The following is a 14,337-nucleotide window of genomic DNA, read 5'->3' on the forward strand; positions in this document are numbered from 1 at the left end:
TTCTATTCCAGAAAACCACTCCTCTGCTTACTGTCAGCATAGATTACTTGCATATTCCAGAATTTTGTACAAATTATGCTTTGTCTGGTCTTTTCATTCAGCATAATTATTTTGAAATTTCTCCTTTTGATTCTTTTTTACTATTGAGAAATACTGTATTCTGTGGCTGTATCACAGTTTATTTATCCATTCACTTGTTGATGGCATTTAAATGTTTCCAGTTTTGGGCAGTTATATATAAAGTTGCTGTGAATGTTCATGTACGAGTCTTTGTGTGGAAATGTACTTTTATTTCTCTTGGCTGCATGCCTAACAGGGGAATGACTAGAGCCTGTGTTTCACTTTTTAGAAACATAGTTTTCTAGAAGCTTAACATTCCCACCAGTGAGGGATGAGAGTGCTGGTTGCTCCACATTTTTCCCCCTTTCCTGCTTTTTTGGGAATTATTTGAACATTATTTAATATTCCATTTTATCTCTTGTGACATCTCATTATATAATTGTTTTTGGTGATTGCTCTTGGAATTATAAAATACCCATTTAACTTTTCATTCTCTGCTTAGAATCAATATTTTACTGCTTCATTTGGCATATAGAAACTTCATCATTCTTTATTCTCCATCATATATGTTGTCTCACATATTGCATTTATATATATTGTAAACCCCATCAGATAATGTTAATACATTTTTTTCAACTATCATGCATACTTTGTCAGTTTTATTTGCCTAGATATTTATCTTTTCTGTTGCTCTCTCCTCAATCCTGATATCCCAAGTTTTCAAATATCATTTCCCTTCTGTCTGAAGGACTTTATCTGTTCTTTTAGAGCATGAACCAGAATTTCTGGCATGTGCGTGCGTGTATTTAACATGTACCAAAATTCCAGACACCCAGAAGGACAGCAGGTATTCATCACAGAGCACCTTGTTGGCTCCACATAGTTGAGGCTCAGTGAACCATTCTTATCCAGGAATGATAGAAACCTCCTGAAATAACAGAAGGAGACAAAGGCTAATCTTGCAAGTAGGACTTTCTAAGGATAGCAGTCTCTGGCATGCTGTGTTAACTCCTTTTTTGCACACCTTGCCTCCTTCCACACACACCCTGCCCTTGTTTACCTACCATATTACCCTCTTACTTTTCATTTAACCCCTTTTAGTTCCCTTCAAATTCAGTCCTAAAGTCTTTAGGTTGGGCAGAAGTAGGCTTCCATACACAGGCTGGGATTAGAGTGTGCAGGCTGAGGAGGTAGTCTGTGGGGACTGACAAGCTTAGGTAATAGAAGTGTTAGGGGAGGCAGAAATCAAAGCCCATGCCTGCTAAGCAATTTTCTTGATGGGGGCGGGGATGGTATTGGTGAAGGGATATTGGTTACATTCATTTGTATTGTTCAGATAAATAAACATATTAATGACAGTGAGAGCTACATTTCTCACTGTTCAGAGAAAGGAACTCAAGGAAGGAGTAATTACCTTTGTTCATGTTTGTATGGTATTTTACTGGTTACGAGAAGCACAGATTACTGTTATTTGAAAAATCATCAAATATGAGTGCCTGGGTGGCTCAGTTAGTTAAGCATCTGAGTCTTGATTTTGGCTCAGGTCAGGATCTCAGGGTTGTGAGATCCAGACTTGTGTTGGGGCTTAAGATTCTCTTTTTCTCCCTCTCCTCTCCCCCACCCCACCTCACCCATGCTCGCTTGCTCTCAAAAAAAAAAAAAAAAAAAAAAAGTAAAATTGAAAAATAGAAAAATATTTTAAGAAGAAATGGGAATTTCCCTGAAAAATATGAAAAATTATTTTCTGGTGAAATACTGAAGCTCAGAGATGGCAGAACAGCATAATGGTCTGAGAGAAAGTGTCAAGAGTTCAGATCCCAGTTCAGCCAGTTATTAGATGTATGGTGTTAGACGAATTACTTATGTCTTAGATTTATAATCAGAACAGTTACTAATATAACCTACCACCTAGGAAATCTATCAGTTCAGATTAACACTTATTACACTTATTTTACTACTAATCACAGTGTTGACTAATGGTAGGCTCTTAATATTAGCTGTTACTGTTACTGATCAAAGTCAGAAAAGTAGTAAGCGTTAGACTGGATATTTGAACCTAAGGCTAAACTGTTTGTGAAGACAAAGGCCTGCGTATATCTTTAAATCAAACATTTAATATGTAAAAATGATTACTAAAATGTTTATAATGTTTATATACTGCTACTGTAAGGACATAAAAGTATCAATTTGTACCTTTTCTAGCACTGTGCATTTTTATTTTTTAAAAAATTGACCATAGGCTAAAATTTTTCATATAGATAGCATCATGTTGGTCAATAATGAATTCAGAAATAATTCTAGTTAAATTAACATAAATGTTCCTTAACATCCAACAGACTAAGACATTCTAATAAGACTTTCACTGGGCACGTACTAGTCATTGTAATGAGCACTTTTCATGTATTAACTCGTTTAATCTTAATATCCTCTTCAGAATAATGATGGTTTACAGTTATGTAATGTAAGAAATTTCATTCAACTTAATTTAAGAGTACTTGTTAATCATCTTTTTATAGATATTTAATTGGCTTTTTAAAAGTGTGCTTAATCATTGTTTGAACATACTCATTGTATTTTACCTAAGGCCTAGAAACACTTCTAGGGAATTTTTTTTAAAAATACTGTAATTTGGGGCGCCTGGGTGGCTCAGTGGGTTAAAGCCTCTGCCTTCAGCTCAGGTTATGATCTCAGAATCCTGGGATTGAGCCCCACATCAGGCTCTCTGGTCCGCAGGGAGCCTGCTTCCTCCTTTCTCTCTCTCTGCCTGCCTCTCTGCCTACTTGTGAGCTCTGTCTGTCAAATAAATAAATAAAAATCTTAAAAAAAAAAAAAACACTGTAATTTAAGCTTTTGTCCACTAGGTGTCCTCAGTTAAGTTTAAGATAGCAGAATTTAACTTTTCGTGAAAGTTTATTTCAGTTTCTAAATACGTTAATAAAAACGTAATGAAGTACCTGGAGAAATTCTTTACATGTAATTGTTCCTGTTGGTATTTTTTTTAACTCATGTAAGGTCTTTAAAAATCTATAAATACCTTTTTTTAAAAATTTTTATTTATTTTATTATTATTTACTGGACACAGAGAGAGAGATCACAAGTGGGCAGAGCAGCAGGCAGAGAGAGAGAGGGGGAAGTAGGCTCCCCACTGAGCAGAAAGCCTGATGTGGGGCTCAATCCCAAGACCTTGAGATCATGACCTGAGCCAAAGGCAGAGGCTTAACCCACTGAGCCAACCAGGCGCCCCTCCATTTTTTTTTTTTTTTAAGATTATTTATTGATTTGTCGGGGAGAAGGAGAATGCGAGCACAAGCAGGGGGAGCGACAGGCCAAGGGAGAAGCAGGCTCCCTGCTGAGCAAGGATCCCGATGTGGGACTCCATCCCAGGACCCCGGCATCATGATCTGAGCTGAAGGCAGCAGCTTAACCAACTGAGCCACCCAGGCATCCTGTAAATCTATAAATACCTTTGAATGTGTGGTCGAAGATTTAAGCATTACTTGCAATTTTTGTACTACATGTAATTTTGGTGAAATAAGGATGTTTTATGATTAAATTACTTTATTATTGTTTAGTTTCATCTTTCCTTTCACCCTTTTCCATTTTTCTGTTTTTTGAAGGGTTTTGGGACTGGAGTTAAACAAAGACAGAGATGTTGAAAGGATCCATGGCAGTGGAGTTAACACCCTTGACATTGAACCTGTTGAAGCAAGATAGTAAGTTTATAAATTTAACGGCCCTTTTTTTGTTGTTCAAAGTGAGATCTAGTAAAATCTTGCTTTCAAATTACTTTTGTAAAGGTTCACAAAAAGTAGTAAAATTTCTAAATTGTGGCATTATAAATCTGACATTACTAATTTAATAAATAAGATTACACCCTTAAAATGTTGCCAGGTTAACATTTCCAAACTACTTTTTATAAATATATTCATTGTAACCGACATGGAACTTCCTTTGATACGGAGGGCTTTTAAGTGCTGGGGTATGTGCTTTAGGGACCAATTTAAAACAGAGTTGCTGTTCTGAAGGCGTTTAATGGGAAAAGAAATAGAATATAAAAAGTGAAAATATATGTTGGAGAATTAAGCTTGTAGAAATCCAGACCTTTATTTGAGCTCCTCCTGGACTTTTCACTTAGCAGCTAAGTGACCTTCAGCAGTTGACCTAACCTTTTTAATCCTCAGTTGCCTTAGCTATACAGTGCTAACAATAATAGTTACCTGATAAGTTTGTTGTAATTTAATTGAGATTTTATGTGTAACATGATTAGCATAGGACCTGGCATATCATAAATGGTTGCTTCTACTCCTATTAATCAAAAGCATTATCACCTATACTTTTACTCCTTTGAGTCCATTGTCCATACAACAGCCAGAGTGCTTTGAAAAACGCAAATATGAACATGTCATCCCCCTGACTTAAAACATCTTGATCCCATATAACTCTTAAAAGAAATTTCTAAAAGCTTCATGTGGTCTGTAGTTAGAACAAGTATAACAGTAACTGAAGTTTGTTGTATCATGTGTTTGGCGTTGCCCCAGAGTTTTTACATTATACTGAAGTGTTACTATTATTTACATTAAAATGAACCAGACAGGTTTGACAAAATTCTCTTTTTAATTTTCAGCCACTGTCATAGTCCCAGCTAGTAGTATATGGGAAATGTGAACAGTGAACACATTCTCACTTTAGCACATGGTTAAATCTAAGATGATCAGCAATAATTCTTTTCTTTGTTCTGAACTTTTCCAGATGCAACATAGCACCTCACATTCAAGGTCAGCTGTGGGCCATTTGCTTATAAAATAATGACACTAACAGAAAGGGATAGCTGATTTCTTTTGATCATGGGTGCTGGTGGAAAAAGTATTCAGTGGTGCTTTTCCAGCCATCCATTCGGAGTAGAGATCATTTGTCTAACCTGTGAAGTACATGAAGCCAGTAGGCTACCAGTTGTCCAAGTCAATAAGAAATATGAGAAATTACAAATTATATGTGCATAAACTATGTGTGAGAAATACAGGCTGAGGAGTCTTTTTGCGGAACATATTGAGAAAAGTCAAGATCCTTACTACAGTGCTTTTCATCTTTGCGTGGTGAAATCTATAACGATTTCATCTGTTTGCCAAGACTTGTATTTTGCATTAAATCCTTCAGGCAGGGGCACCTGGGTGGCTCAGTGGGTTAAGCCTCTGCCTTCGGCTCAGGTCATGATCCCAGGGTCCTGGAATTGAGCCCTGCATCAGGCTCTCTGCTCAGCAGGGAGCCTGCCTCCCCCTCTCTATCTGCCTCTCTGCCTACTTGTGATCTCTGTCTGTCAAATAAATAAATAAAATCTTCAAAAAAAAGAAAACTCAGAAATCAGATGAACAAACTCAAGAAAAAGTAATAAATGGCAAATGTTTCAGAAATGAAGACTAAAGCATAAAGAACACAAGCAAATGAATACAAGAGGTAATAGCTTAGAAACAGATGGTAGAAAGGTGGATTTTTTTTAAATCAAGGAGAAATGGAGAAAGATAAAAAATTCAAGAAATGGGAACACATGTGGGAGATAAAGAAGACCCAGCATACATTTAATTGGAATTCCCAGAGAAGAAACCCAAAAGAAGAGAACAGAGTTAATATTAAAGGAATACTCCAAGAAAAGTTTCCTAAAATAAATAAGATCTAAAACTACATATAAGAGAAAGAAAATCCTATTTTAACTAAGCTAATTTGGGGCTTTATTCTCAAAGGAATGAAGCTTATTATCTCATATGTTCAGGGAAATAAAACGTGAGTGCAAGGGTTGTGTATCCAGCCAGATTGATTTTCAAGTACAAAAGAACAGACAAATTGTCAATAACATATAAGAATTCAGGGACTGTTGCTCTCATTAGCCCTTTCTTAGCAGTTTACCAAAGAGTAAAATCAGAGAACCAGATGAGACAGAAACATGAGCTTTAGTTATGAGCAATAAGATTAACAAATAGCAATTCTTCATTTAGATATATAAACCCATAGACCTGTCTTTTCTGCTAGATTGAAAGACATAAACAATGCCTGTCTTACAATTATATTAGCAGAGTGCCTAACATTTCAGGTGGTCAAAGTTGAATAAAGTGAGTAAATGTGTTTTTAATATTAAATATAACATTTATTAATCCTTTATTTTTTGTGAGGCAGTATAAAACTCCAATAAAACTTCTATCTTTACATCATCTTGATGACTTAGATGAAAATGCACCCCTTTTCACAAATGTTTGAAGCCTTAGACAGGTGAAGTAACTTGCCCAGAGTCAGATAACTAGTATCAGTAATAGCTGGTCTGATACCATTTTCATTTATCACAATTTTTTTAAGGATTTTAAAAATTTATTTGACAGACAGAGATCATAAGTAGGCAGAGAGGCAGGCAAGGCAAAGAGAGAGGAAGGGAAGCAGGCTCCCTGCTGAGCAGAGAGCCCAATGCAGGGCTCGATCCCAGGACCCCAGGTCCATGACCCAAGTGGAAGGCAGAGGCTTCCAACCCACTGAGCCACCCAGGTGCCCCATCACAATTTTAATTAAGATATTAAGAATCAGAGGAAAAAAAAGATATTAAGAATGACTTCATAATATTTTACTTTCCTAATTAAGATAGATCTTTTGCCATCTTATTTTTACTGTCCTTTTTGGAATTATAAAGGTGAACTTTAAATGGACACAGATTGAATCTTTCTATATTAATTCTACAAATACTAGATTGAGGAATTTTACTTTATTAAAAATTCTGTATTAATGAAGATTTACTCTGTATTGTATTTGTGGACATAATACATTTGGGTGTTTATGGATCAGTAATTTTCAGAAATATATAATAAATGAAGTACATAAAATGATAAATTAATGTGAACTTTTTTATTATTAGCATGTTATCAGGTGGTTCAGATGGTGTGATTGTACTTTATGATCTTGAGAACTCCAGCAGACAACCTTATTACACATGTAAAGCAGTGTGTTCCGTTGGCAGGTGTGTATTAAAAATGTAATTCATGAACTTCTTGCTTTAAATGCAAAACATGAAAATAGCAGTCATCTGATTGTTTCGGGCAGATTATTCAAATGTCACATTTCACATGGATATCCCTTGACGTTTTCTTGAGACTAAAAACCTTTGATCATATCCTGTTTTGGTACACCTAGTTAGCATGCCGCAGTAACTAATCATAGTTTTTAGTACCACTTAGCATAAGATTTATTTCTAAGTCTTCCAGCTAATTATAAACAAAAATTTTATTTTTCAACTGATATTTAATAGAACAAAAAGATTAATGACTAGATGCAGTAAATATACTGGCAGTCCTTCACCAAACACATACACATATACACACCTACACACAACCATCTTACCTCTTTACCTACTCAAAGCTGCCTAACTTAACATACCTCTCTTTGTCCTAAGTCTCTGGAACTATTCTTTACTGGCTTTCCAGTCTTGTGAGAATTATTTTTCAGCATCTAGAAAGATGTTTTGTGACTGTTATAATTTGTTCATAATGGTTACTTAATTCTTCCTTGTCACCTGTATCCAATCCAATATTTACCACAGCTTTAAGGTAATGGGGAGAAAGGGTGTTGAGAAGATGCTTGCAAAAGGAAAAACTTCATGAACATTAATATCAACAATCACCCTGTATTAAAACTATTCCCACAGCACTAAAATAGGTACATAAATCCATGGAGTATTTGGGAGGAGATTTGCAATTGTTTCTTAGCTCTGATGCTTCACTTTGGAAATAAAGATTTGGGACACTATTTCTCTGAACCTCAGCTTATTTTGTTTTAGAGATAAATTATACCTGTCCTGTCATTCTTGTAAGGTTTTTTGTGAGTCTTAAATGAAATACTGTCTTTCAAAAAGCATGTTAAAAATTGTAATCACACCATGAAACAATATAATTATAGAGACACTTGGTAGACAACAAGAGAGCGCCTTAAGTAGTCTGAAACTTGGTTTCTAAGAGGCTTATACCATTTTATACTCTCACTGCACTCGTACCAAAAAAAGAACCCTGAATTTAAAGTGTAAGATAGTCATATTAATTCACTTAATTCATTATTTTATCTTAAATAACATTTTAACATTAATTTGTTATATATCAAAATAGTATTTTCATATATACCACATGCTATCTAATGTTATTACTGAGGAACTGTGATCTACTTTTCTGGTAGTTAAAGTCAAGTAAATGTTTAGTGTGTCAATCTTTTGTTTTACCATGACATTCTTCTTGGATTCACTTTCTGTCTGTAAAAGCATAACTTTAAATGTAAATGGGCATACAGTGAACATGTTTGCAAAATGAGTTAAAGTAGCATTTTTTATATCTGAAGATTTGATCATCTAACTTTACAAAATAATTTCACTTAAAGTTTTTATTAAGTTAATATGGCTTAGAATGTTTGCTGATACTTATTTTTGCTTTACTTAATGTGTATGTTCTAGGCACCAAAAAGATCCTCTTTCTGTACCAAAATTCTCATTAAGTGTAAATGAGAACAACAGGTCATATCTGATAAGATAATAATATAATATTTTGTTCTATTCTTGAATTTAAATTTAAAATACAAATGAGCTTTTATTTTTAATGAGTACATTAAAGATTTTTTTTACTATAACTGGAAAATTTTGGTATACATGAAGGTTTTTAGGAGCAAATAGAAATCAGTTCTCCTTGTTTTAAGCAGAAATTTATTGGAAAGAAATTTTGTATCTCATATATCTGGTGGGAAGGTAAGAGAATCAAATGTGGAAAAGGAGTGGAAGGTAAAAAAAACTAAGGCAGAGAAAACAGTCGGGGTCACACCACAGGAACAATTTAGTTTGGGTTCTGCTACATGTCACCAACAGACTCAACTCCAAGACTATGAATAATTGTTAAATATCCCTGAGTTTTGTATTCCTACTTAGAGTTTTAGAGTCCTAGGCAGGTTTGGGGAAGCTTAAACCATATATTCATGCCCTTACTGCCAAGGGAAAGGGAAAGAAAACATCTGGAGTCCCTAGCTTTCTGTAATGAGAAGCAGTAAAATAAGGGAGATGTCCCTCAAATAGGAGGAGTTTGGATCCAACTTTAAAAAAATTTCCAGGTATCCACTCCACAGCCAAAAAGGCAAGTATCCACTCTACAACCAAAATGTAATCATCCCTTTCCCAAAAGGTGATAGATCCTCAGTCTGCTTAATTACTACATCCAGCTCCAGTTCAAGATAAAGTCCATTCTTCCACTAGTTTTACATGATCTTTTATCAAATTATGCAACCTGTGGATTCAGTTTGTTTTTAACCTGTATAAAATAATGGAGGCAAGAGAGAGGAAAGAAAATGGAAATCAGTTAAAATATATAAATTATACATGACATAGAAAGGAATCATGGGTAAACCCCATAGTCCTTTTGTGCAGCTCTCTCAATGCCAGAACTGAAGCATAGAACTTTAAGGCTTTACTTCATGTTCTCATTCATTCAAGTGCTTAATGTCCTTCATCCTGTATTGATCCAAACATTCACCTTTAGGAATCAGAAACCATGATGGTCCTATCTGTGTAGGATTTCAATAGTCTTCTGTTAACTTTCGTTTATTTATTTTGTTATGGAAAATTTCCAACATATATGAAAGGAGAGAGTGGTATTCAGCAACTATCAGTCATAACCAGTCTTGTTTCATCTCTAACCCCACCTACCCACTGAGGATGATTTTGAAGCAAATCTCGGAAGAGTATTATTTCATTCATTATTGTTTATATCTCTAAAAATAGAGACTTTATTATCTCACGCAATAATTCCTGATATTAAATACCACTTGGTGTTCAAATTTCCATCTTCGTCTCATAAGGGTTACTTAATGATCAGTTTTTGTGAATTAAAATTTAGTAAAGTGATACATATACTGTATTTATCATCAGCTCAGAACTTATCCTGCTTCGTTTAGGACAGCATGTTTCCCTCATGAGGTAGTGTATTATAGCTACTATCATAACTGAGTCTTCAACAGATCATGCTTCTATAGGTGAAGGGATACATAAGAGGGGTGCCTTGGACATCTACCAATTAATTGCATTCTTTTGACATTGAGTAAATTCCTTGATCAGAAGCAATATTGCATGGGATACCATGGAACTATCTATGTGAGGCATTCAACAATTCTAAGAATGATAATACTGATAAAATGGTTATTTGGGAAAAGCATATCCAAAATCAAAAAGGGTGTCTCTTCCAGTATGGAAAAATCAGTGCCCCTTCCATGAAGAGGTTCAGTGTAGCTGCCTTATTCCTCCAGGCCCAACTACAGAAATAGGAAGGCTCCCATTTAATGACCCTTCATAGGAAGCTGGCTTCCACATGACACTACAGAAGCCTGAAACTAGAGGTGCCTGGACATTCTCCTCTGGAGAGCTGAGATACAGGCCTGTGATCTAGGTTTGGCCATTCATATTGTCCTACTTGAGGCTGCTACTTGTTAGTATAGTGTAAGTTTTGAAACACATATAAATCAAGTATTTCTAAATTTTGATTGCTGTTTTGTAGAAGCCATCCTGATGTTCACAAATACAGTGTGGAGACTGTACAGTGGTATCCTCATGACACCGGCATGTTTACATCAAGCTCCTTTGATAAAACTCTGAAAGTGTGGGATACAAATACATTACAAGTAAGTATATATTATATTAAAACCTTTCCAAAGGGGAATTGAACCCTAAACCATTTTAGTGTGATTATTTGCCAAGATGTCATATATGTGGTGGTTAAGGAGAGCTAGACTGCTTGAGTCCACGTCTTGGCTCTGCAGCTGACTAGCTCTGTGACATAGGCAAGTGTCTGCACCTGTTTCAGTTTCCTCACTTGTGAATGGGGCTCGTGATTATATCTTATAGAATGGTTGTAAACATGTTGACATATGTAAAGCACCTGGAACAATGGTTAGCATATCGTAAGTGCTCAAAAAACATTTGTTATTATTATCTTTATTATTTGAACATTATTGTCTAGTGATCTAAGGAAGAAAACTGGATTTATCATCTATTGACCTAAAACCTTAAAGGAAAAAAAATTACTAATACTACTGCTTAGTAAAGGTAGACACTAAATAATAAAGGTAGATAATAAAAGGGCACGTAGGTGGCTCAGTTGGTTAAGTGTCTGCTTTTGGCTCACATCATGATCCCAAGGTCCTGGGATGGAACCCTACATCCAGCTCCCTGCTCAGCGGGTAGCCTGCTTCTCCTTCTCCTTCTGTCTCCTGCTTCACCTGCTTGTACTGTCTCTCTCTTCCTCTCTCTGTGTCAAATAAATAAATAAAATCTTTAGAAGAAAGATAGATAATAAAAAATAGTTTTTATGATATTTGGTTAAATTTATATATCTAATGCTAATCCTTTCTCTGAATTCTAGTCCCATGTGTCTCTACCTGTCTACTAAACAAACCTCTCTTACTTGAATATAGGTCAATCTCCTCAAGTGTAACAGGTTCAAATTGAACTTGATCACTCCTCACATCCATTTCGTTCTCAAATCTTAGCAGTTCTTTCTTTAAACTCTCCCATGTTTTCTTCTCTTTCTCTCACCAACACTGTACATCTAGACTACTCCTAAAAACTCGTAAGTGGTATTCCTGCATTACTTCGCTTACCATATTATCCATGGTAAGTTCTACCCCAGAGCTAACCTTAACTTATAAAGTGGTTTCATTGTGCCTCTACCCAAAACCTCTAAGGACTTCCATTGTCTTAATTCATCCTGGTGTTCTAAGTTATCTCACCCTCAACCTCTACTCCCTCAACCTTAGCTTCTGCCTCTTTTCCACCTAAATTATTTGCTGTCTCTAAATGATCTTTTGTCTTCTGATCACATCTTGATTGTATGATAGTCCCTTTCTCAAGTTCCTTTCCCTGTTCAACTATTTGTCTCTTAATTGTCCAAATTTTGTATCCTTTAACCAACATCTCCACATTTTGTGTTTCCCCCCTCCCCTACCAATCAGCTCATGACCCTGAGATCAACTTTACCACTTTATTCTGTTTCTGTGAGTTTGACAGTATTTTATTGTGTATTACTTACATGTGAAATCTACATAATATATAATAGTTATCATTCTGTGACTTATTTCACTTAGCATAATGTCCTTAAGGTCTATCTTTGTTGTCATAAATGGCAAGATATCCTCCTTTCTTGCGGCTGAATAATATTCCATTGTACAAAAATACCATATCTTTTATGTCTCTTCATACACTCATGGATACTTAGGTTGTTTTGATGACTTGGCTGTAGTAAATAATGATGCAATGAACATAGGGGAAAAGATACCTCTTCAGGATAGTGCCTTTGTTTCCCTTGGATATATAGCTAGAGGTGGAGTTGCTGGATCATAAGGTAGTTCTGTTTTTAATTTTTTGAGAAACCTCCCTTCTGGTTTCCATGGGCTGTACAAATACACATTCCCACCAACAGGGCACAAGGGTTCTCTTTTCTCCATACCCTCACCAACACTTGTTACCTTTTGTCTTTTTGATATTAGCCATTCTAACAAGTGTGAGGTGATAGCTCACTGTGGTTTTGATTTGCATTTCCCTGATGATTAGTGATAAGTACTTTTTCATGTACCTAGTGGCAACTTGTATGTCTTCTTTAGAAAAATGCCTATTAACTTCCTCTGCCCATTCTTTAAATTGGATTGTTCATGGTTTTTGGCTGTTGAGTTGTATGAGTTCTTTATATATTTTGGATGTTAACCCTGTATCAGAACACATGATTTGCAAATTTTTTCTCCATTCAGCAGGTTGTCTTTTTGTCTTGTTGGTGGTTCCCTTGCTGTGCAGAAGATTTTTAGTTTGATGTATAGTTCCACTTGTGTATTTTCCCTTTGCTGCCTTTGTTTTTGATGTCAAATCCAAAAAATCATCACGCAGAGACTAGTAACAGGGAGCTTACTGCTTTTGTTTTCTTTTGGAGTTTTATGGTTTCAGGTCTTAGATTCAAGTCTTTAATCTAGTTTTTTAAAGACTTATTTGGAGCCCAGCTCATGACCCTGAGATCAAGAGTTGGACACTTAACGAACTTAGCCACCCAGCACTCCTCAAGTCTTTAACCTATTTTGTAATTTATTTTTGTATGTGGTGTAGGAAAGTGGTCCAGTTTCACTCTTGCCTGTTGCTGTCTGATTTTCCTAATGCTCTTTCATGAAGAGACTCTCTTTTCCCCATTTTATATTCTTGGCTCCTCTCTCATAAATTTATTGACTATATATGCACGGGTTTAATTTCTGGGCTCTCTATTCTGTTCTGTTGATCATTGTGTTTGTTTTTATGCCAATACCATATTGTTTTGATTACTGTAATTTTGTAAAATAGTTTGAAATCAAGTAGTATGATACCTATAGCTTTTTTCTTCTTTCTCAAGATTGCTTTAGCTATTCGGGATTTGGTGGTTCCATACAAATTTTAAGATTTATTTTTCTGTTTCTATAAAAATGCCACTGGAATTTTGATAGCACTTGCACTGAATCTGCAGATTGCTTTCGTTAGTATGGACATTATACATGTTAATACTTGTAATCCATGAGTATGGAATACCCTTTCATTTATTTGTGTCTTCAGTTTCTTTCATCAATATCTGATAATTTACAGTGTGTATATCTTTTACCTACTTGGTTTACTTTATTTCTAGGTATTCTGTTCTTTTTGATGCAGCTATAAGTGGGATTATTTTCTTAATCCCTCTTTCTGATAGTTCATTATTGGTATATAGAAACACAACAGATTTTTATATATTGATTTTTATATCCTTCAGCTTTCTTGAATTTGTTTATTAGTTCAAAGAGGTTTTTGGTGGACTATTTGGGGTTTTCTGTACATACTATCATATCATCTGTAAATAGAGTTCAAATTCTCCTTTAGTTTTGTGCTTTTTTTCCTTGTTTCATTACCCAGCCCAGGATTACTTCCTTTTCTTTTTTCTTTTTTTTTAGTGCTATTTATTTTAGAGACAGAGAGAGAGAGAGAAAGAGAGAGCAGGAGCAGGAGGGGTAGAGGGAGAGGAAGGGAGAGAGAGAATTCTCCAGGAGACTTCACGCTGAGCATGGACCCGGACATGGAGCTCTATCTCGTGACCCTGAGATCATGACCTGAGCCAAAACCTAGAGTTGAAAGCTTAACCTACTGTGCCACCCAGGCATCCCCTGGCTAGGGCTTCCAATGCCAAGTTGAAAAAAAGTAGTAAGGTATGGGCAACCTTGTCTTGTTCCTGATCTTAGAAGGAAAAC

The 14,337-nt window shown here is 35.5% G+C and overlaps 1 protein-coding gene across 4 annotated transcripts in view; it reads left to right on the forward strand.

The window, feature by feature from the left end:
* The window catches only part of ERCC8 (ERCC excision repair 8, CSA ubiquitin ligase complex subunit), a 55,153-nt gene that overhangs the window by 6,634 nt on the left and 34,182 nt on the right, over positions 1 to 14,337 (forward strand). For 3 of the 4 annotated variants that reach the window (XM_004744600.3, XM_045075306.1, XM_045075307.1), the window contains exons 2-4: positions 3,678 to 3,773; positions 6,950 to 7,051; positions 10,608 to 10,731. In XM_004744600.3, coding sequence (XP_004744657.1) covers positions 3,678 to 3,773; positions 6,950 to 7,051; positions 10,608 to 10,731 — 322 coding nt within the window. The remainder of the gene's footprint in view (positions 1 to 3,677; positions 3,774 to 6,949; positions 7,052 to 10,607; positions 10,732 to 14,337) is intronic. The other variant, XM_045075308.1, reaches the window with a different exon arrangement.

Source organism: Mustela putorius, unplaced genomic scaffold (assembly GCF_011764305.1).
Source record: "Mustela putorius furo isolate JIRA1106 unplaced genomic scaffold, ASM1176430v1.1 tig00000145_pilon_pilon_pilon, whole genome shotgun sequence".
NCBI lineage: Eukaryota > Metazoa > Chordata > Mammalia > Carnivora > Mustelidae > Mustela > Mustela putorius.